This window comes from Anoplopoma fimbria, chromosome 18 (genome assembly GCF_027596085.1).
Source record: "Anoplopoma fimbria isolate UVic2021 breed Golden Eagle Sablefish chromosome 18, Afim_UVic_2022, whole genome shotgun sequence".
Lineage (NCBI taxonomy): Eukaryota > Metazoa > Chordata > Actinopteri > Perciformes > Anoplopomatidae > Anoplopoma > Anoplopoma fimbria.
Genome location: NC_072466.1, coordinates 7,529,579 through 7,549,760, shown reverse-complemented (window position 1 = coordinate 7,549,760; position 20,182 = coordinate 7,529,579). Strand labels below are relative to the sequence as shown.

The following is a 20,182-nucleotide window of genomic DNA, read 5'->3' as shown; positions in this document are numbered from 1 at the left end:
TTTAATTAATTTCAAACCAACACAACAGATCATCTAGGTGGTTGCTGCATTATTAACCATTCTTCTGCCCCTGTGTTGTGGAGGGACGCTGTCAAACTCTACCCTTATTATTAGACTTTATTATTTATTATTATTATTATTATTATTATGCTTTATTCAGAATATTTTCTTTATTGTGCTCAGGTGGTGCATAGTCCTGTAAGTAGGGGCCTAACGGTCATGCAGATTAGTTTCCTCTACATGTGAACAGGTGTGGGAATTCCCTGTCAGTAAGTTTTGCAAATTTATGCTCAGTCTCTGAAGATAACATCATGATGAGACCAATATCATCCCAAGAGGTAAGGGGAATAATTAAATTCAGGCTAATGAAAGGAAATACAATTGTAAGAATATATGTAATAAATGACTTTTTTTTTATTTATTTTTTTTATTTTTTTTAAATAGCTTCAACTCAAACACTTCATATTTATTAAGGAGTGTTTTTTGGGGTGGGGGGTTATCAAAAAGGGGGCTGCACCTCCAGCTCCTATTTTATTTACCCCTCTGTCTCTCCCTCTCTGTCTGAACCAGGGCAGGTAAATGAGACGCAGCCTTAAAGCCACATAGGAGAATTTTTTTTTTTTTTTTTTTAAATCATCCTCACCGAAAAAAGCCCCGGTACCGACTCACTCTCCCGGTTTCAACTCCTCCGGACAGCGTTGGGAAGGTCAAACCGACGCGTCGCTCCCCGCAGCCCCGCAGCCTCCGGACCAGCCCGCGGTGCTCGATCGCTTCCCTTGCCTGCCGCAGCTGCAGGGGAGGTGGGAACCCGGACTGACCCATGCCGAGGGTTCCCCGGTGCTCCCGTCGCGTCTGCCCGCTGTGGAGAGATGGATCCCCGGCGTTGAATCGACCCATCGAGTAGGTAACGAACCAAAGACTCTCAATCACAGAAAAAAAAAAAAAAAACCGAACTTGAAGGCATCACTTCACATTATTGTAAGATTATTGTACATAGAACATGAATGTGATAGCAGACTGTTAATGTAAGAATGTATTGTAGAAGTCTAACCTACAACAAGGTCAAACTAAACTCCCATCAGTCTGTAGAGATGATTATTATTATTATTATTATTAAATTATTATCATTATTAGTATTATTGTAGAGAAGCAATATGCTGCCTGCTGATGTTATGATGCACTTTTGTTCCTAGATGCCCTAATACAGCAATTTCTATGAAAAAATACTAAACACATCTTCTATTTCACTTGCACTGAGGCCGATACTCCATATGGTCAGCAATCTTTTTTTTACAAAATCATTAATTTCTCATGACACACCCAAAAAGTTAATTACAGCGCTGTATGCCATTGATAAATCCTCATTTGGCTGAGATGATTTTTTTTTTTTCCAAGATGCAGTGCTCTGATCACATTGTATATGATTCCGACAGTTAACCGTTGACCGCTCCCTCAAACCAGACAATATCAGCCAGAGGCCATAATGCAAACATGCAGCGGTGGTAGTGCAAGTATGCAAATATTAAAGAACACTGCAACAGCTCTTCTTTATTCTCAGCAGGAGCATATTGGAACATATTGGTCTTTGTTTCAGGGTTTGAAGCCTGGGCAGTGTATCTAAAATTAAAAGTTTAATAAATGATTGGACTGCATTTCGGTACAAATAAGTAGTACATGCAGACATCAAGCACACCTTTGCACAGTGGGTGTAAGTGTGTATTTTTTTGTGATCCATTGTTTTCACATTTCCAGGGATTAAAAAATACTGGGTGGAAGCAGCAGAGCTTTAAAGCCTGAGATTAAAGTTATATCATGGATGAAGTTTGTAATCCATCTTTTCAGCCACCTTGCACTCTGCAGCTGTTGGGTTTAACTGAATCTACCGACTTAATTGCTTATTTCTAATGCTGTTTCTGTAGACTGTGGTAAAACATAATGGCATAGTAGCCTACAGATGTTGCTGCTGTGGCACCGCACACAACCACAGGGACGCTGCACAGTTTGTTTTGTGCCTCGGTCCTCTCTGCAAGGCAGTGTTTGAGAAAGCTTTTTAATAAAGAAAAGCCGATCAGCACTGAATTGCAGAGGGAAATATATAGGGTGGCACATTATTGGTCCTTTTCACAGTGACTGCATGAAAAGTGAAGAGGCTTTCCCACCTAACACACAAGCATAGCATTGTGTAGAAGAAGGCCAGTGTTCACAATGAGAAAGCAGATACACTCTCACAAACAGCTGCGTAACTGAAAGCAGTTTTGTATTGTGCCAACAATCCTGCTTTTTGACCCCTTAATATATTGTATAAGGAGTATGGCATTGATTCTGGCAATAGGTGACATTTATACTTCTGATCTGACTGCTATTGAATTCAGTGTAACCATTTTTAAAACAGCAAATCCATAAATTCACTGCCTGCAGCTTCTCAAATGGGAGCATTTGTTGTTTTTCAGTCAGCTATGTTTATAAACTCAATATCTTTGGGTTTTCAACTAATGTTCGGACAAAACTAAAATGTTAACGTAAGCTTATGTTAACTTAATAATGATTAAATAATGATTTATTAAACAACTATGATCATACCAGGAATTAATTGGCAAAATAATCACATGCAATTAGATTGTGGATGCCAGATTTGTGGTTTTGCACTGTTAACTTCTTAATTCCACATTCTGATTCAAATGAGGCTCTTATCACCTTGTAATATAATAAAACTGTGGACCTGTAAACGCTAATTTAGGCCATAATTCACTTTATCAGTTGATTTGTCTATCTATTTAATTTACAAATCAGATTAAATAGTAATTTGCTTTTGCACTTAAATTGACTCTGTTGTTGATGTGAAAAGCCCTCTAACACTTCTACCTTAGTAATATTTCTAAGTTTGATTATGTACTTCATTCCGGACTGAATATCTCTCAATCCACCCAGGCATTTTCTCCATCACTGCTTGATTATGCCACAGCTTATGGGAATGCACAGCAGCTCTCTCTCTCTGTGTGTGTGTGTGTGTGTGTGTGTGTGTGTGTGTGTGTGTGTGTGTGTGTGTGTGTGTGTGTGTGTGTGTGTGTGTGTGTGTGTGTGTGTGTGTGTGTGTGTGTGTGTGTGTGTGTGTGTGTATATCCATCCGTTCATTTTAGATTTTGTTAAAGAAATCTCTCCAACGGCTTCACTCCTGGCGAGGCTCCAAGCCACAAGTGTTTTGGCAGAGTGGCAAGATAAAGTTGTTTTTTGCTCTCATTGGACTCAAAGAATTTAGATAGAAACAGAAGCATTCCCTGTGTGTGTGTGTGTGTGTGTGTGTGTGTGTGTGTGTGTGTGTGTGTGTGTGTGTGTGTGTGTGTGTGTGTGTGTGTGTGTGTGTGTGTGTGTGTGTGTGTGTGTGTGTGTGTGTGTGTGTGTGTGTGTGTGTGTGTGCTGGGTTGCACTCTGTTTCGTCAAACCTAACTTTTTTTCATTCCGGTTATTTCACGGTGCTCCAGATAGCAGCTGTGTGTGTGTGTGTGTGTGTGTGTGTGTGTGTGTGTGTGTGTGTGTGTGTGTGTGTGTGTGTGTGTGTGTGAGAAGAACCATCTTCTTTCATGTTTTTTAAAGATGACTGTTTTTGATGTTTCTGATTTTGTCTTGGTAAATATGAAATATTAGGGTTGAAGGCAGATTTTTTCCATCTCCCACCTCATCAAAGCTCACAGTTTAGCCCTGAATAATGATTTATCTGTTCTTTTGTCTTCTGCTGCATTTTCTTTTAGCATGTTTCTCCTGATTTTTTATTCATTTACACTTTTTGCAAACAAATAAAAAAAAACTACAATGAATGGAGTGATTTTTGGTGTAGAGGCTTTTGTTGATATGGTAATAGTACTGTTGAAATATTCTGCTCTTTTCTTCTTCCCTACCAATTTTCTTCTCATCTTCATCAACTTATCTTTTTTCCTATTTCCTCTCATCCTGTCTTCCTCTGTCTAAACATATATATATACAGTATATATATATATATATACACACACACCCACAAACTAATGAAATTCCCATCAGCCTCAGCTATACTTTGTTTACAACTAATTCGCTAATGTTGAAACTCTAAAACTATAATGGTTATCATTTTAAATGTTTAACATTTTAAACATTAAACCTGCTGAAAGTCAGCATTTTAGCATCGTCATTGCGTGATTAGCATTTAGTTCACTACATACATTAGCACTACACTACACTACATATACTGTGCTCTTTATATACCTAATTTTGATGATGAGACAGAATGCTTTAGGAGTCATGTTGTCTAATGGTGCAACCCAAAATCTAACCTCTAAGTAGGCAAGAAAGGCTAGTTGCACTCATTAAATGCGCTTAGCCTAATAGTAGTAAATAACCCCCCCGGGCATCCTCTCCAACTTTAATTACTGCAGGACTAACAGCCCCCAACAGAAATTAAGATCTGCTGGCAGAATAGGGTAATGGGTGATAATGTGAACATTTCAAAGGTCTCCTCTTGCTGCTCTTCCCCTGCCTTTGTTCCATCCAATACAGAGGAGACTGGAAAACCTTCTTAGTTAACGTTAATCGGTAAATCCAGCAACCCTGGAGGCCAAATTGCATCCACTTTAGAGCACAATAGACACATTGTCTCCAATACTTTTATCATTAGCAAAGTCATATTCTCCCATTAGCCACCAGTTTATTTCTTTAACCTCTGGACTCACACTGGTATAATTACACATCGCCTCCCCAATTTCTTTTTTCCCCTTTAATTCTTTTTCCTCTCACCCTGACTCTTCCTTTCCATCTCCATCATCCCTTCAGGCTGCCAACTGTATGCCGTTTCTCATTGTTGTGGAATGAAAGGTCTGAAATTAATTTATTGAGGACAGGTTTGATGTTGAGAAATGGAATATTGAAGCACATTTTCCTGAGCAAAGGGTGATTAGTGGAATTGAGTAAAAAATGAACTGTGAATAAATTCACATTTGACAGCAGGCCTATGGACCTCTCCAACATTTGATGCATGTTGTTGTTTTTGCTCCTTTCCTCTCTTTCTCCAGTGTGATGTGTCTCACCTTCCCCTGGCGGGCTGCAAGGGCATGAGACTGCGAGGCGGGCGGGATTTCCACCCTGACTCCTACCTGGAACTGGCCCCTCCACCTCCTAGTCCTGTTGCCTGGTTACCTGGCGTTCTCAGCAAAGGTGTGCGCCTTCGTCTGCGTTTGGATCGCCGTGACGACCGTGGGCGGGGCTGCTGGCAGCTGGTGGACCTGGAGGCAGAGTCAGGGCCAGTTGGGCGGAGCCTGAGGAGCCGGGGCCCCAACACCTGTGATAAGAGTAAGAGTTGGTTCTCATAAATTAATTCTCAGCACCTTATTTTGAAGGGGTGATTTGGCCAGACTGCTGGTAGTGGTGGAATAATTATTAAAATAATAAAAAAAATACTACATTAAATGTATCTTAACTAGAGGTATGTAAGAATTATTAGTGAAATATTGTCATTATGGTGGCCAAATGTCTCATTTAGATTTTTATTTAACACAAAACATCATATTTGTAAGGTATTCTTATATTTTATATATGAAATACAAATCTGTAACTACAGCTGTCAGAAAAATGAAGTGGAGTAAAAAATACATAAAATTCCGGAAAGTGGAAATACAAAAAAAATGAACTGAAGTACAGTACCTTTCATAATGCTCATAGACAACTCATCTGAAATGACTTTCAATTCTAAAGAGTAAACATTCCAAATCTTTCTTGCAAGTCAATAATGCAAATTGTGTGTAAATGAGGGTGTTTGAGTATTTTATCATGTGACTGGGGTCCTTTGCTGTGAGGAAGTGGAACAGAGGTGTTTACTTTTCTTGACATCTTTAATGTAAGTAAATGTACTTAGTTACTTTCCACCACTGTTTAACAACATTAATGGGAAATAGAGCCACTCAAGAAGTCCTTTTCAAACGTGTGCAGTCTATTTAGAGTGTGTGTGTGTGTGTGTGTGTGTGTGTGTGTGTGTGTGTGTGTGTGTGTGTGTGTGTGTGTGTGTGTGTGTGTGTGTGTGTGTGTGTGTGTGTGTGTGTGTGTGTGTGTGCGGTCAGATATTCCTGGATGTTATTTATCAAATTCTCTTATTTCCCTCCCTCCTGACCCACATCTGATGAAAAGTGCAATCCTCTCCACCTTCTTTTGGAGAGTGTTATGTTATGAAGGAGCTCAGTGGAGATAAGGAGGGGCAGTATGTGTGTGTGTGTGTGTGCGTGTGTGTGCATGTGTGTTTGGGTACTTTTTTTAATACACACATTGTTGTTTATGCGTTTATTTATTCCCACTTTATCACATGACTTTGGTGCAGGATCCGATTTCACCGTCTGTTACCATGGCGACGCCCTGCCTGAGCTGTAAATAAATTCAAGAGGTTTGTTACATTGATTAGAGAGCGCACGTACACACACACACACACACACTAATCTATTCTAGACAACCAGGCGGGAGTATATACACTAGTTTCTAGTTAAAATGCAATTATTCGATGCATGCATTTTGGTGTGTGTACGTGTGTGTGTGTGACAGTGTTTAAACTGTTTGTTTATATGTGTGTAGGTGTGCAGGTTAGTGAGGCATTAGCATAATTCACTTCATTGCAGTTTCCCCTCTGCATAAGTGAAAACAGATACAAATCTCCAGCCCCTGAAGCTGGTGATTACATTATGCTAATCATTGCTGATCATTGCTGCATTACTGTGGCCATAACAGTGGGCTCCAAGAGCTTTCAACATGCCTCCCTCTGACATTCAGCATCCAAAAAAAGGAGACAATATCCCTTAGTCGGAAAATGAAATTGGGCATAGGGGTTCAGCGATCTCCTAATTGCTTAATTAGCCATAAACAAATGAAGCTGCGGTCCCGAAGGTATTGTATTTGGATGCAGCGGTGCAAATCTTTCCCCTTCGCCTGCAAAAAAATTGTATTGCTGCCTCATATTGTCAGCCAGTGTTAATGGGCTCCCCCCCCTCATATCCAATTCTTTTAAAGTAAAAGATGATTATCTGTTCTCTCTCAGTCTGTCTCTGTCTGTAATGTGATGCGCTGTAATGAGACAGGACTGAATGAGGAGGGACATCAGGATTAATCTCACTGTGTAATTACTTATATGATTAATGGGTCCTTTCCTACACACACACACACACACACACACACACACACACACACACACACACACACACACACACACACACACACACACACACACACACACAGACAGACACACATGGGCCTCCTACCATCATGGTGACGGTGTTCCAGCACTATCACATCCTTATTGCCCTGACATTGCTGTTTATTTTTACCTTTTTTTTATTTTTATTATCACGTATGAGCTTCGAGTAATGAAATACAGCAATTTGTCTTGCCTGTCACGTTCAGTGTTTACACAGCTTGTGAGGAACCCCTTTACAGCAGACTCCTGACACGTCTTTTTTTACACGCCAGCAGCCGCTCTGCTTGCGAGCAAGCGAGTGAGGGCAAGCCGGCTTTTGATCCTCCCTGTGAAAGGTTAACCTGATTTTCATTGAGCCTTAAAACCCACCAGTGTGGCTTTCTTTTGACCGCGAACGGGAATCGGCATAGCAACCTGAGCGCAACTAATCAATATGTTGTGTTGAGGGGGGAAAAAAACCTGAGTTGTACTCTAGACTTGTAGACTGTAAGAGCAAATAAGCCCTCTGGAGCCTGCTTTCTCTTTTAATACCTGCACCTCAGTGGGTAAAACTTGCTCAACCTTGCCTTTGGCTGGTCTTTTTTCTTGCCATGTGTAGATTGTTTATTATAGATAAAAACAAAAGCATCATACACATGCTGACACAAAGGCAGAGGAAGTCTATAAATAAAAGAAAGGCAGTGAGCTTTGACAGCAGTATCATCTTTTATCACAAACAAAAGCAGCAGAGTAATCCTGAAGGGCTTCTGCGAGAGCCGTTTGATGTTTACTCAGAAATTGATCTCTTCACCTGAAGGTCAGACTGTATGAGAGAAAAGTTCAAGCATGTAAGAGGGATTTAAAGATTTAATTCATTTGGATTTTGGTACATTTATTGGACATGAGGACATTTGCTTCCTGTGCAGAATTTTTTTCATTTCTTTAGAAATAATTGGAGGACAGATTACAGTGTGTAACCCGAGTGCTTGTGGCACAAAACACTGCACAGCGTGAATCCCTTGTCACTCGCTCTAAGCTTTTTTTGAAGACAGAAAAGAAAAAACCCTGAGCTGTGGCAACTGTAATTACATTACAGTCCCACACACACACACACACACACACACACACAAACACACACACACACACACAGACATCGTTTTGAGCTCAGCACGTCTGCCGGCTGCCGCGGGATGTTAGAGGCGTGTTGCTATGACGACTGAAAGGGGACACAGAGGAAGGGGGTTAGGGTAGAAGGGAAGGGTAGGAGGGGGTTGTTTCGGGGGAAGGTGGTTGGGGATTGAGAAGAGAGAGAGAGAGAGAGACAGAGACGCATGCAGGGTAGCCGGCGTCTTGACAGTGTGCAGCAGCAGAGAACAGCAGAGGCAGGCTGTCGGAGAGCCATCAGGGGATTATTCAGAGACCTGCTGCTGGAGCAGAGCATCACACAGACAGTGATTACCAGACGACTGAGTGCATGGTAGGCAATTCTCAGAATTATCATTTTGTGTTAATTTAGGACATATTTCTGATTTTGGTCTGAGAGGCATCATGCATATTCACATGCTGTCTCTGTTCCTGTTTTTCATCTTTTTGGCATGATGCATTTATTGTCATTCTCCAAAAAGAGGAATTTATTCTGTTGCCAGTCTCACTGCACTGAATTTAACCCCAGTTCCGTATAATATTATTTAGCTCGCAGAAATATAATAATAACAGGTATACAACAGCATGGCAGCTAATTAGTAGAAACATCAGCCTCTGTAAAAAGCGCAATCAGCACAGATCAACTTAGCCACACATTCAAAGGCCATTTCAGGTAAGCAATTGTGTGTCATGAATGAAATGATTGAGAAAGGGATGTATTGTGAAAGTCAGGGCCATGTGGTACAGAGACAAACACTTGAAACACTGCTACTGCTACTAACACTTTGATTGATTGTTTGATCATGTGGGTGTTGTAGGTTTATGTGCTTTGCTTTCACTTCCTCTGTGTGTGTGTGTGTGTGTGTGTGTGTGTGTGTGTGTGTCTTTGTCTCTCTGTGCAGTAATGATATTTATTGCAATCTTTGCAGTTGGAGAGGGGGAGGGGTGTGATGGAGTACAAAGCTTCATGTGGCTTTGTTTCTATTATTTCCTATAGTTTCTGTTTGTGTGTGTGTGTGTGTGTGTGTGTGTGTGTGTGTGTGTGTGTGTGTGTGTGTGTGTGTGTGTGTGTGTGTGTGTGTGTGTGTGTGTCTGTGTGTCTGTGTGTCTGTGTGTGTGTGTGTAGTCTCACATGTACATCTAAGTTTCCACTCCGGTTTGGAGCTGAGGCAGTGGTGCGTGCAGTTTAAAGCTGCCACTTCCTGTTTCTTTGAAATTACATTGAATAATCTCTCCGTCTCTCCCCAGGTCTGATGAGTACCTTGTCTGCCGGCTCAGAGATGCAGACTCCCGCTCTCGGCCCCCAGTTCACAGCGGGGCCCCCGGGTAAGGTACCTGGCAGGAAGAGAGGACGGCCCCCGATCCGTAAACTGGAGTTCCAGAGTCACTACGCTGAGCCTCTGTCGCCTCTGAAGGTTCCGAAGAAGAGAGGCAGGAAACCTGGCTTTAAGGTCAGTCAGTCTTCATTTTATTGTATAATGATAATTTACTTCAGAGGTAGAGGTAAACATCACAGTTTGTTAACCGTGTGTGACACAGTGCTGTGTTTTAAAGCTAACTTGTTACATTTTCTTGTAAAAAAAAAAAAAAAAGCAAGCAATCCTCTTTTCCCTTGCCTTTAGCTGGTGCTTTGCTAGGTTTGTTGTCATGATACCGCCAACAACTGTCAATGAGTAGATTGCCGTGCAAACTGTCAGTAGAAATACAAATGTCACATACATGTTAGTAGAACAAGAGATAAACAAATGAAGGACCTACTCATCAAACATTGCTCCATTGTGCCACTAGTGGTCTAAAACTCAACTAAATACCTTTAATTATTGCTGCTATTGACACTGTCACCTGTATATAGTTTAGTATTAGTATTACTTTGTCATAAATATTGGTATTGCTAATGGCACTAGTATTTTTGGTAGTTTTAGCAGTATTTCTCTAGATTATTTTGTTTGAAATTTGGCCTTCACTTATCATCCTACAGTGTATTGATTAGTTTGCATATGTGTGTGTGTGTGTGTGTGTGTGTGTGTGTGTGTGTGTGTGTGTGTGTGTGTGTGTGTGTGTGTGTGTGTGTGTGTGTGTGTGTGTGTGTGTGTAGCTGAAGCCCAGGATGGTGATGTCCCCTCTAGCTAGCTCTCCTCCCAGCAGCACACCAGGACCCGAGATGGGCTCCATCCCACAGGACGCTGCTAATGTCCCCCACTCTGCCACACCACAAGCCCTAACAGGTAACACACACACACACACACACACACACACACACACACACGCACACACACACACGTTAACCTTAACAAGCTTTTTCTATCCAGTTACAAGCTCATAAATGATAATAGATCTGCACAGAAGATCAGGATATTAAATGCAAATAATTAGAAAAGCACGTTTTTTTTTTCTATTTACAAGGTCTAATGCTTTTTTAAAGCCTTGAGACCTAGAGCCATTCAGTATGAGGAAGCAGATTCCAACAGTTTTTTACTTATTATACACACACAGCTTCCCTTTGTGGTTTAAAATGGGTCCCCCCTTCCTCTCTTTTATTTTTGTTTCTTATCTTTTCCATCCGTCGGCTAGCCTGCTCTGTCTGAGACTTAAATTCAGTGCTAAAATACACACTTGTCAGTGTGGTGTCTTTCTTCTTTGTTCTCTAAAATACACAGATGACTTTTTCTCTGTGTGGAGATATGCTTTTAGATGTAAAACATCACACTCTTGTGCATGTCTGCATGTTGAATCAAAAGCAGCACTAGTGTCTATGGGTTTACTGAGTATGTTGACATGCCTTAAAATGAGAAATAAACGCCTTCAAGCTTAACCCAAACATGTTATTTCTCATTCCCTTTCAATCTTCACGTCTAGCTTTCCTTTCTTATTTGTGCTCTGGAGAAATTCAGCCTTTTTTTTTATTCTTCCACAAAAGAAAATATGTTTCATACGGTTATTCTTTCTGTCTCTTTTTCTTTTTTCTATTTAAATTCCCCCCCTCAGTCTGTCCTACTCTGAATAAGCAAATATTTAAAGATTGCCTTCAGTGTGTTTGAGGTGGGAATGGGAATCTCATGTGTCAAGGACCAGCGGTTTGCTCTTTGTTCTTGCAAATCGTGAAAAGCGTTTGATGTCAGACTGTAGACATTCAAAAGCAAAGCGCGCGCGCACACACACACACACACACACACACACACACACACACACACACACACACACACACACACACACACACACACACACACACACACACACACACACACACACACACACACACATATATATACACCATTACAAACCAGTGTGTGCTCCCCTTGGGGCCACCCAAACAGATATGTAAATAATTTCTCTAGTGAAAATGGAGAAGCATTTCAAAAATAGTCCCTGTATTTTAGGGATATTTTTGAGCATAACATCTAAGCAGTGTACACTCCCTTTCTAGTACTGATAATAATATAATAATAATGATTGTCACCTTTTATAATTATTACATAGTTTATTTAAAAATATTTGAGGTAGTAAAGATATAAGAAACTTATGTTTATAATAAAAAATTGACAATTGAATATATCTGTATCTCAAGTATTAACATATTAAGCTTGTACTGTAAGACATGTGGGCAGTTCTGCACTGTCTGTGTCAAAGAAAAATGCCTCCAAACTCACATGCGCGGATCTTATCACATAATTGATTTTTCAGAATACAATAAAATCCATTTGACTTTTGTGTGAGCACAAAGTAGAGGCAATTCAGAATTATCTCAGTGGACTATTTCCATCCTCTAAATCTGTCATCAGGTGAATCCATAACCGCCCCGTCCTGGCATAACCAGCAGGCATCTACATTATTGACGAGCTGAAAAACGTTTGGCTCAAAAGGGAACACATTCAGAGGAATTACTGACAAACCTTTCAGCAGTGTTATTTGACTCAGTATTTAAAGGACGTGAAAATCAAACTGCTGTTTAATGTTGTGCATGGGGCTGCAGATGGTTTATTGGTCTCATAGCAAAAAGTAAAATCCTTGACGTTGATGTAAACAGACATTGCCACATTAAAAAGACAACATTTCCCAAATGGGCCTGGCTTTAATGAGGCCACTTCCTGTTGTCCCTCTTTCCAGCAGAGACATCAATGCCTGACGACTTCCTATGTGACCCACCAGTGGACTCCAAGCGCTACGCCGTAGACCCCAGCGACTCTGCCTTCAATGTCATGACGTCACAGTACCCGCCAAAGCACTCCTATGGTTACCGTGGCAGCAGTTGCTCTACCCTGATGGGCTTGTGCAGACAAGCATCGAGTCCAGGAAGCTTCCAGGAAGTAAACAGGAATGGTGAGGCTTTGTTTTTGCAATTTTGTTTCCAAGTATATTTCACTTTTTACATATTTTAAACAGTTAAACATCTTCTTTAAAGTTGTTGTCTTTTAGTTCTTTAAAGTTCTTCTACCCTCAAAAAAATATATATTTTTAACAATTTGAACAATTAAGCTTATTTTGTATAACATTCAACATAAAACTTCAGGCAGATCTAAGAGTTGTGAAACAGGATGTCAGCTAGGTCGTATACATTGAATATACCATACTAAGAGTTATTTTATGAAACTTTTTTTTTATGACATACTATTTCCTATTATGATGTTTTTGAGATTTTTGTGACATACTATATTATGATATTTTTATGGCAAATAATACTATGACATTTTATGGCGTACTTCTGGGAAATCCTAAACTCTGACCTCTTTTTACGACATTGTTATGACATGACAATTTGTATATTATATTATCCTATGATTTTTATGACATTTAACGGCATACTATACTATGACTGTTTTATGACATACTTTTTTGTAATTTATTTATGGCGTACTATACTGTTTCTATGACATTTTTATAGCATACTGCCCTGTGACTTTTTAAAAAACTTTTTTTCTACATTCTATAGTTTTACATTTTTATGACATTCATTACATACTATACTATGACTTCTTTATGACTTACTATTCAGTGAATTATTTATAGCATCCTAAACTGTAATTTTTGTATGACTTTAAATATGCCAAACTATATTATGACATTTATCCATACATCCTATACCATATGTTTGTTTTTTGATTATGACAAACTATACTATGACTATTTTCATGACTTTTTAAAACATACTAAGCTATGACTTTTTTATGACATTTTATAGAATACTAAACTGTGATATCTTTTTTTACATACTACAGTTTGACATTTTGATGATATTTTATGGCATACTATATTATGACTTTACATTACTTTTTTGATGAAATACTATACTACCTCATTTTGGCACATACTATAATATGAGTTTTTTTATGGCATACTATCGTATGACATTTTCATGGCATCTTATACTATGACACTTTTATGACATTTTTTGTCATACTAACCTATGACGTATTATACTATGACTTTTTAATTATATCATAAGAAATTTGTACGACTTTTTTTATGGCAAAATATACTTTGATATACTTTGGGCATACTTTATAAAAAAATTATGGCAAACTATAATGATAATTTTTATGGCATACTATGTCATGGAATACAGGGGTAAAGGGCCTGGGCTATACTATATACAAAAAAAACCATATAACAAATATTTTCCTTTTTACACTTTACAAATTAAACAAATGAGATACAATGTGATAATGAGTTTGAGAGATGCTGGCAGGTGCATTTAGTTACCTTTGGACAAAGCCAGTCTAGCTGTCTACCTGTTTTCTGTCCTCATGCTAAGCTAAGCTAGCTGTCTCCTGGCTGTAGCTTCATATTTAAATGCTGAGAGTAACTTAACTAATGATCTTCTCATCTAACTCTTAGCAAGAAAGTGAACAAACACATTTTCTAACGTTTCTTAAAGTTGAAAATCAATGCTGCAGAATAAATGTTATGTCATGTAACATATAGGGATATCAGTGTTTTGTTTATTTGATGGTTTGCTTAATTGGATCCCAATTATGTTCATCATCTGAGCCTCTTCACTCCACCTGTTTCCCTGTGCTACCTAGCTTACAGTCCAATGCCAGACTCTGGAGACTGCAAGCGTCCTGCTGGTAAGAACCCGTCCAGCTGGAATGTTGAGGAGGTGGTTTGGTTCATCAAAGATGCTGACCCCCAAGCCCTGGGACCCCACGCTGATGCCTTCAGGAAGCATGTGAGTCCAGACTACCTTATATTGTAGCCATTGACTAATGCTTAATGTCTTGTATCAGAGCTTGATATCCCAGTATGCACCAGGGTGTTAGGCAGGAAACCTCTTGCAAGAGGTAGGATACAACCTAACTTAAAATGTGATATGAGACAACTGTAGCTCTATTTTTCCATCGTCCTGTGGACCTGAATATTAATCAGCAGATGTGGAAGCTAAAGACTTTTCTTATCATAGCTACAAGGCTCTGATACTCACACGGTTCTGTGATTCGTTTCAGGAGATAGACGGAGACGCTCTGCTCTTGCTGAAAAGTGAGATGATGATGAAGTATCTGGGACTGAAGCTGGGGCCTGCACTTAAACTCTGTTACCACATCGAAAGGCTTAAACAGAACCGGTTGTGATTTGATGCAGAGGAGCCAAACCCCTGATCACCTTTCACTAAAACTGTATCACTGCTGATTCTCCGAAACGTTTTCAGCCATCAGCAATACATCATGAACTCCTTTGGATCCTGATTTAGTTGACAAATTGGATACATTGACTGTACATTATAAGACTATTTGCAGCTGAAACAATTATTTCATTTTTATCATTGTCTACTGGGTATCTGAATGGCTTTAGATTTGTAAATAGTTTAACTCCAGGAAGATGGCAGCTACTGTATATTGAAATGTGACCTGTCCACTCTTCAATCTTAATCATGGACACTGTACCAACACCTCTGAAGACCTGCAGAGACGAGGAGCTTGACAAACATGTATGGTGCTTTAGCTTTCATATTTAAACTTAAAGAAGTCTTTGTGTTAAAGCACAATGCTGCTGACGTTTTTAAATAATGGTTTTGTTAGTTAGTTTTGTTGTAAATTGATGACAATGTTGACCCAGGTATCACTCCTCGAAACAAACTATAACTTATTGCCGTTCTCTCAAACTCTTAAGCAAGTAATGAAACCATTTAAGTTATGTTGCAATACTGATGACATGGAATTGCATCAAAGACAAGTGATGTATGAAAGAAGTGTAACAAAGGTATTTGCTAAGACGTTTTTGTTGTTGCCGCAAACCACAGCACAGTACAACAGTGTTGCACCAATCAGAGTCGCATACAATCATGCAGCGCTGATAGCAACAGGAAGGAAAGCAGACAGAGACTCACATTGTTGGTTTTTTTACCGTGTTCTCATGATTTGTACATCCTGTTACACTGAAGTGCTGTGAGAGAAAGCAACTTCTAGCAAACTCATACAGTGCAATTTGGTGCTCACTGAAACCGTTACTGCCACTACAAACCAAACACTTAACAATGCTATCACTCTCTTACACTTCACCACTATGGCTGTGTGACTTCATAACAGATAGTTTACATTCTTCTCATGCAATAGCTCTTCAGTTATTTTGATTATAAATGCATTTTTGGCTCAGTCAAATGATGATACTGTATTTCATCTACAAGCTGTTGAAAGTGAAAAATCATTAAGGGAAATATATTGAGCATTAATCTTTACATTTTTGGCAGCCACCAAATACAGTTTTGTTATATCGAATTGTACAAACAACAACTTGTATACACATTTATAATCCGTCACATGCAGTAAATGACGAACTTGTACAACTTGTGGTTAAATACAATGTTTTTTTCTAACTGTACAGTTCACTTTAAGCTTTTGTGTTTTATGTGTTTTGCTTAAATTTGTTATTGTCAGCGTGCAACATTTATGTAAATACAGCATGTACGTCTACGTATGAATTATGTATTTCCTATCTTTCTTGAGCCCAAGGGAGCTTTAACCATTAAACTTTCACATTTCCATTTCCAATTAGACAACTTCATTGAAGTGATTTGTAAGAAATTATGTTAGTGTGTTGCACAGGAGCCCTTCCCCCCAATCTAGAAATTTCTAAATGTTTTCCAAAACTTTTTTCTCAGACTTGTGACCCATATGAAATCAATTTCGACTCCCTATGACCTTCCTTTTATCTTCAATATGTTTTTAAAAGAACACTTTTTCCAGTAAAAAAAATAAACTTTCTTATTCAATGAAGTCTTGCATATTATCATTATTATTATTATACAGCACCAGTCAAAAGTTTGGACACACCTTCTCATTCAACTACTTTGAAGAATCTAAAATATAAAACACATTCTGGTTTGTTGAGCATTTGTTTGTTTACCACATAATTCCATATGTGTTCCTTCATAGTTTGGATGTCTTCAATATTAATCTACAATGTAGAAAACAATAAAAATATAAAAATAAAGAAAAAACATTTTTTACAATTATTATTATTAAATTATTTATTAATTAATTCAGTGTTAATCAATTAAATTGTACTTATTTGTACCTTGAACTGTATGTCGGAACAAGAACAAGAATGACAAGAACTCGAGAGTGTTTCCTGACCTTTATTTTGAAGAGAGTACACGAGATTACCGTTTCTGTTGTATCGCGAGAACAGCGTCGATTCACTTCCCGTATGAGCGTCCCATGAGTTTAATGCTTCCCCGTCTTACACGAATGTGTGCAATTGCCAGCCAGAGGTGAACATGGCTGAAGTTTCGGAGAGGACCCTCCAAGTGGCCGTGGTGGTCTCCTTCGCTGCCGGCTGTGTGGCGGGCTGGCAGGCGAACAGAATGAGGAGAAAGTTTCTGGACTGGAGGAAGAAGCGGCTGCAAGATAAACTGTCAGAAACTCAGAAGAAGCTGGATCTGGCTTGAATGGTAAAGTCACATGTGTCTTCATGCATTGTGGAATGAGTGTCATTTCTGCTTGTGATCACTTGACTTGTCTGCTTCTAAAATATTAGGGTAAAAAAAACATACATTGTCCAGAGAATTGTAATTGATTTCGACCTATTTGACCTGCTGTTTCTCAGGCCCTATTATGCAACACAATCCAACTCATAAGGGTTGGATTGTAAGAAAAATAATAATAATAATATAGTTTACCATGAAACATGTGATTTTAAAAAAAAAAAAGCATAGTATAGAACAGCATGAAAAAAATGTTATAGTATGTAATAAAATTGTGGTTAAAAAGGCATAGTGTAGTATAGCATCAAAATTGTGATTAATAAAAGGCATAGTGTAGTGACATAATTCCTCACAACTCATAAAAATGTGTCTTTTTGATCCTCATGCTTCAGTGCTTAACCCTTTAATTGCTTTTAATATCATACCTGTATGTACCTTGCATCATTTCCATAGTGAGCAGTGATTTAACATTGTATTATTCTTTATTCTCCAGGTTTGGTGGCTGTCTGGTCTAATTGGATGCTGGTCTTCTCTGTAGAGCTGCTGGATGTTCTACACCTCTATCACTGTGGAGAAGTGACCTCAACACGACCTACTTGTGTTCTGCACTACCTACATGTTCCTATAACACTTTTAAAATCAAGACTGGACTTGATATATATATATTCTATGGGCAATCGATGGGAATACAATATTTACCTACACACAAGCGCTTCTTTTCTGCCCTCAGACAATAACTTGGAAAATGTTGACATGGCGTCAGTGGGTTTTCCGTTCCTGGGTGTCTGTATCATACCTTGACAAATAAATTATTGTGTTTTTCATGTTTCTCTAACTATGTTGCTTTTATTCAATTTGAAATATTCCACATCTTTGTGGGTTATGGGTTATCCAAGTTTTTGCCTTATTTTATTGTTGGATGTTCCTCAAATATATCGCCACATCATCAATTCAAGCCAAAATAGGCTGCAGATATTATAATAAATTGTAATGTATGAAATCATGTAAATAATATTCATTCACAACAGGGTGGTAGTTCAATTACAAAAGAATGTCCTGATACTGAGCCCCAGAAATGCATTTCTGCTCCACCATCTTTTGCCCTGAGTTGTGGCTCCATCTGCTGAGTGAAAGGGAGAATCACAACTTAGAGGGGACAGCAGTTAGAGCTATATTAAAGATTGCACACACAGGGTTTGCATAATATTTCAGATTTTATTAAAAAAATCTTAAACTAATTATTAATCAGATGCTATACTATGACTTTTTTTTATCACCTTTTTATGGCATGCTACACAATTACTTTTATGTCCATTTTTATGGCAAACTTTACTATGACTGATATGACAATATGTATGGCAAATTGAGCGCAGAGCGAATCTTCTAACTTTTCAATTTTTCATTTTGAATCAAGCCTCTTTCCATTACACAGAATGTAACAAAAGTGGTAATGTGGATTACCATACATAGAGAGGATTGCCGCAACACCTTTTTATGGCGTACTATACCATGACTTTTGATGATTGTTTTTTACATAATATACAATGGTAATTTTTATGAAATACAAATGGCATACTATAGGTGTATATGCTATAACTATGATTTTTTTTATGGCATACTATACTATGACCTTCCAATAAAGTAGTGCCTTACTATACTTTTTTCATTGCATACTTTACTATGATTTTTTCTTTAGAAATTATTTGGCATACTCTATGACCTTTATGTCACACTTTTATCGGCATACTACACTGACTTTATATCACGTTTTTCTTTGCAAACTGACTTTTTTCATCACATTAAATGTGATTTTTGCACAACTTTAATGTAACGCTATACTACTGTTTTTTTAACAATTTTTTTTATGCATACTACACTGTTGCTTTTTTTAACTACAATTTAAAGGGATGCTATTCCATGGGTTTTTTTTAAATCACATTTAACATGGCGTACGATAATGTGATTTTTTCACATTTTTATTTGCATACCATACTTTTTTTAACTTTTTTATTGCTCACTACATTATGACTTTTATTAATCACAATTTTGATGCTATACTACCTCATGCCTTTTTTACCACAATTTTATAGCATACTTTACTATGACATTTTTCATCACATTTTGAACGTCATACTTTTACTCATCATTACAATTTTTGTTATTGAATACTAAACCATGACTTTTTTAACATAGTTTTTTCATAGTATGACTTTTTCATCACTTTTAAATGGCTTACAATACTATGGCTTTTCAATGACAGTTTCTTTTAGCATACAAGAGTTTTATACATTTTCCATATGATTTTTTACAGAATACAATACTATGGTTTCACTTTTTTATGGCAGACAATATCTTTTTTTTTTCATTACATTTCTATGGTTCACTATACTATCAATTATTAAAACATTTTTTATGGCATACTGTACTATTGCCATTTATCGCGATTTTTATGACAAACTCTTCAAAGACTTTCAGAATACTATTCTATGACTTTCTCATCACCTTTCTGGTGGCAGGCTATATAATGTTTTTTTTCATGACATACTATACAGTATTCAGACTTTTTTCAGTGACATTAGCTATGACATACTATAGTTTGACCTTTTTAAAGACTGTCATAACAGTTACAATGCTCAAAGGAGAGATGCTAGAGTATATTTTACAATAATAAAAAAAAAATCCCTGTACTAATGAGGCAAAACCATCCCAATAAATACTTTGTATTTTATCAAAATAATCCTCACCCAAGGTCCACTTTCAGTTTATATTGGCTTTGCTTTATTGAGCTTTCAACCCCGTCAAACTGCTGATGGAGAATGTGTGATGCTTTTGCTGATTATTTTGATATACTACCGTTTCCATGACAAGGATGAACTTCCACTTTTAATATTAGAAGTGATTTGATCCCAATGGTTTAATTTTATAAGGTTATGCATACATAGTGTTAC

General features: G+C 38.0%; 2 protein-coding genes across 3 annotated transcripts; both read left to right on the top strand.

Moving 5' to 3' along the window:
• Nucleotides 1-8,523: 8,523 nt before the first annotated feature.
• Nucleotides 8,524-16,524, top strand: scml4 (Scm polycomb group protein like 4). Of its 2 annotated transcripts, XM_054618696.1 has the most exons (6): nt 8,524-8,651; nt 9,566-9,768; nt 10,413-10,542; nt 12,422-12,634; nt 14,338-14,483; nt 14,758-16,524. In XM_054618696.1, exons 2-6 carry the CDS (start codon nt 9,571-9,573, stop codon nt 14,881-14,883), a joined length of 813 nt encoding a protein of 270 aa, XP_054474671.1. In that variant the 5' UTR covers nt 8,524-8,651; nt 9,566-9,570; the 3' UTR covers nt 14,884-16,524. The 2 variants fall into 2 exon arrangements, with proteins under 2 accessions (XP_054474671.1, XP_054474672.1); XM_054618697.1 differs by lacking the exon at nt 8,524-8,651 and having other exon boundaries at nt 9,451-9,768.
• Nucleotides 16,525-16,936: 412 nt separating this feature from the next.
• Nucleotides 16,937-18,067, top strand: LOC129107441 (mitoregulin-like). The gene is made up of 2 exons (XM_054618929.1): nt 16,937-17,201; nt 17,728-18,067. Exon 1 carries the CDS (start codon nt 17,028-17,030, stop codon nt 17,196-17,198), a length of 171 nt encoding a protein of 56 aa, XP_054474904.1. The 5' UTR covers nt 16,937-17,027; the 3' UTR covers nt 17,199-17,201; nt 17,728-18,067.
• Nucleotides 18,068-20,182: the final 2,115 nt, after the last annotated feature.

What these genes read in the sequence shown, in the direction of transcription:
- LOC129107441 (XM_054618929.1), top strand. Translation starts at nt 17,028, where the DNA reads ATGGCTGAAGTTTCGGAGAGGACCCTCCAAGTGGCCGTGGTGGTCTCC.
- scml4 (XM_054618696.1), top strand. Translation starts at nt 9,571, where the DNA reads ATGAGTACCTTGTCTGCCGGCTCAGAGATGCAGACTCCCGCTCTCGGC. An exon ending in CCAGGAAGTAAACAGGAATG is followed by an intron (nt 12,635 to 14,337) that starts GTGAGGCTTTGT and finishes TGTGCTACCTAG; the next exon opens with CTTACAGTCCAATGCCAGAC. An exon ending in CTGATGCCTTCAGGAAGCAT is followed by an intron (nt 14,484 to 14,757) that starts GTGAGTCCAGAC and finishes GATTCGTTTCAG; the next exon opens with GAGATAGACGGAGACGCTCT.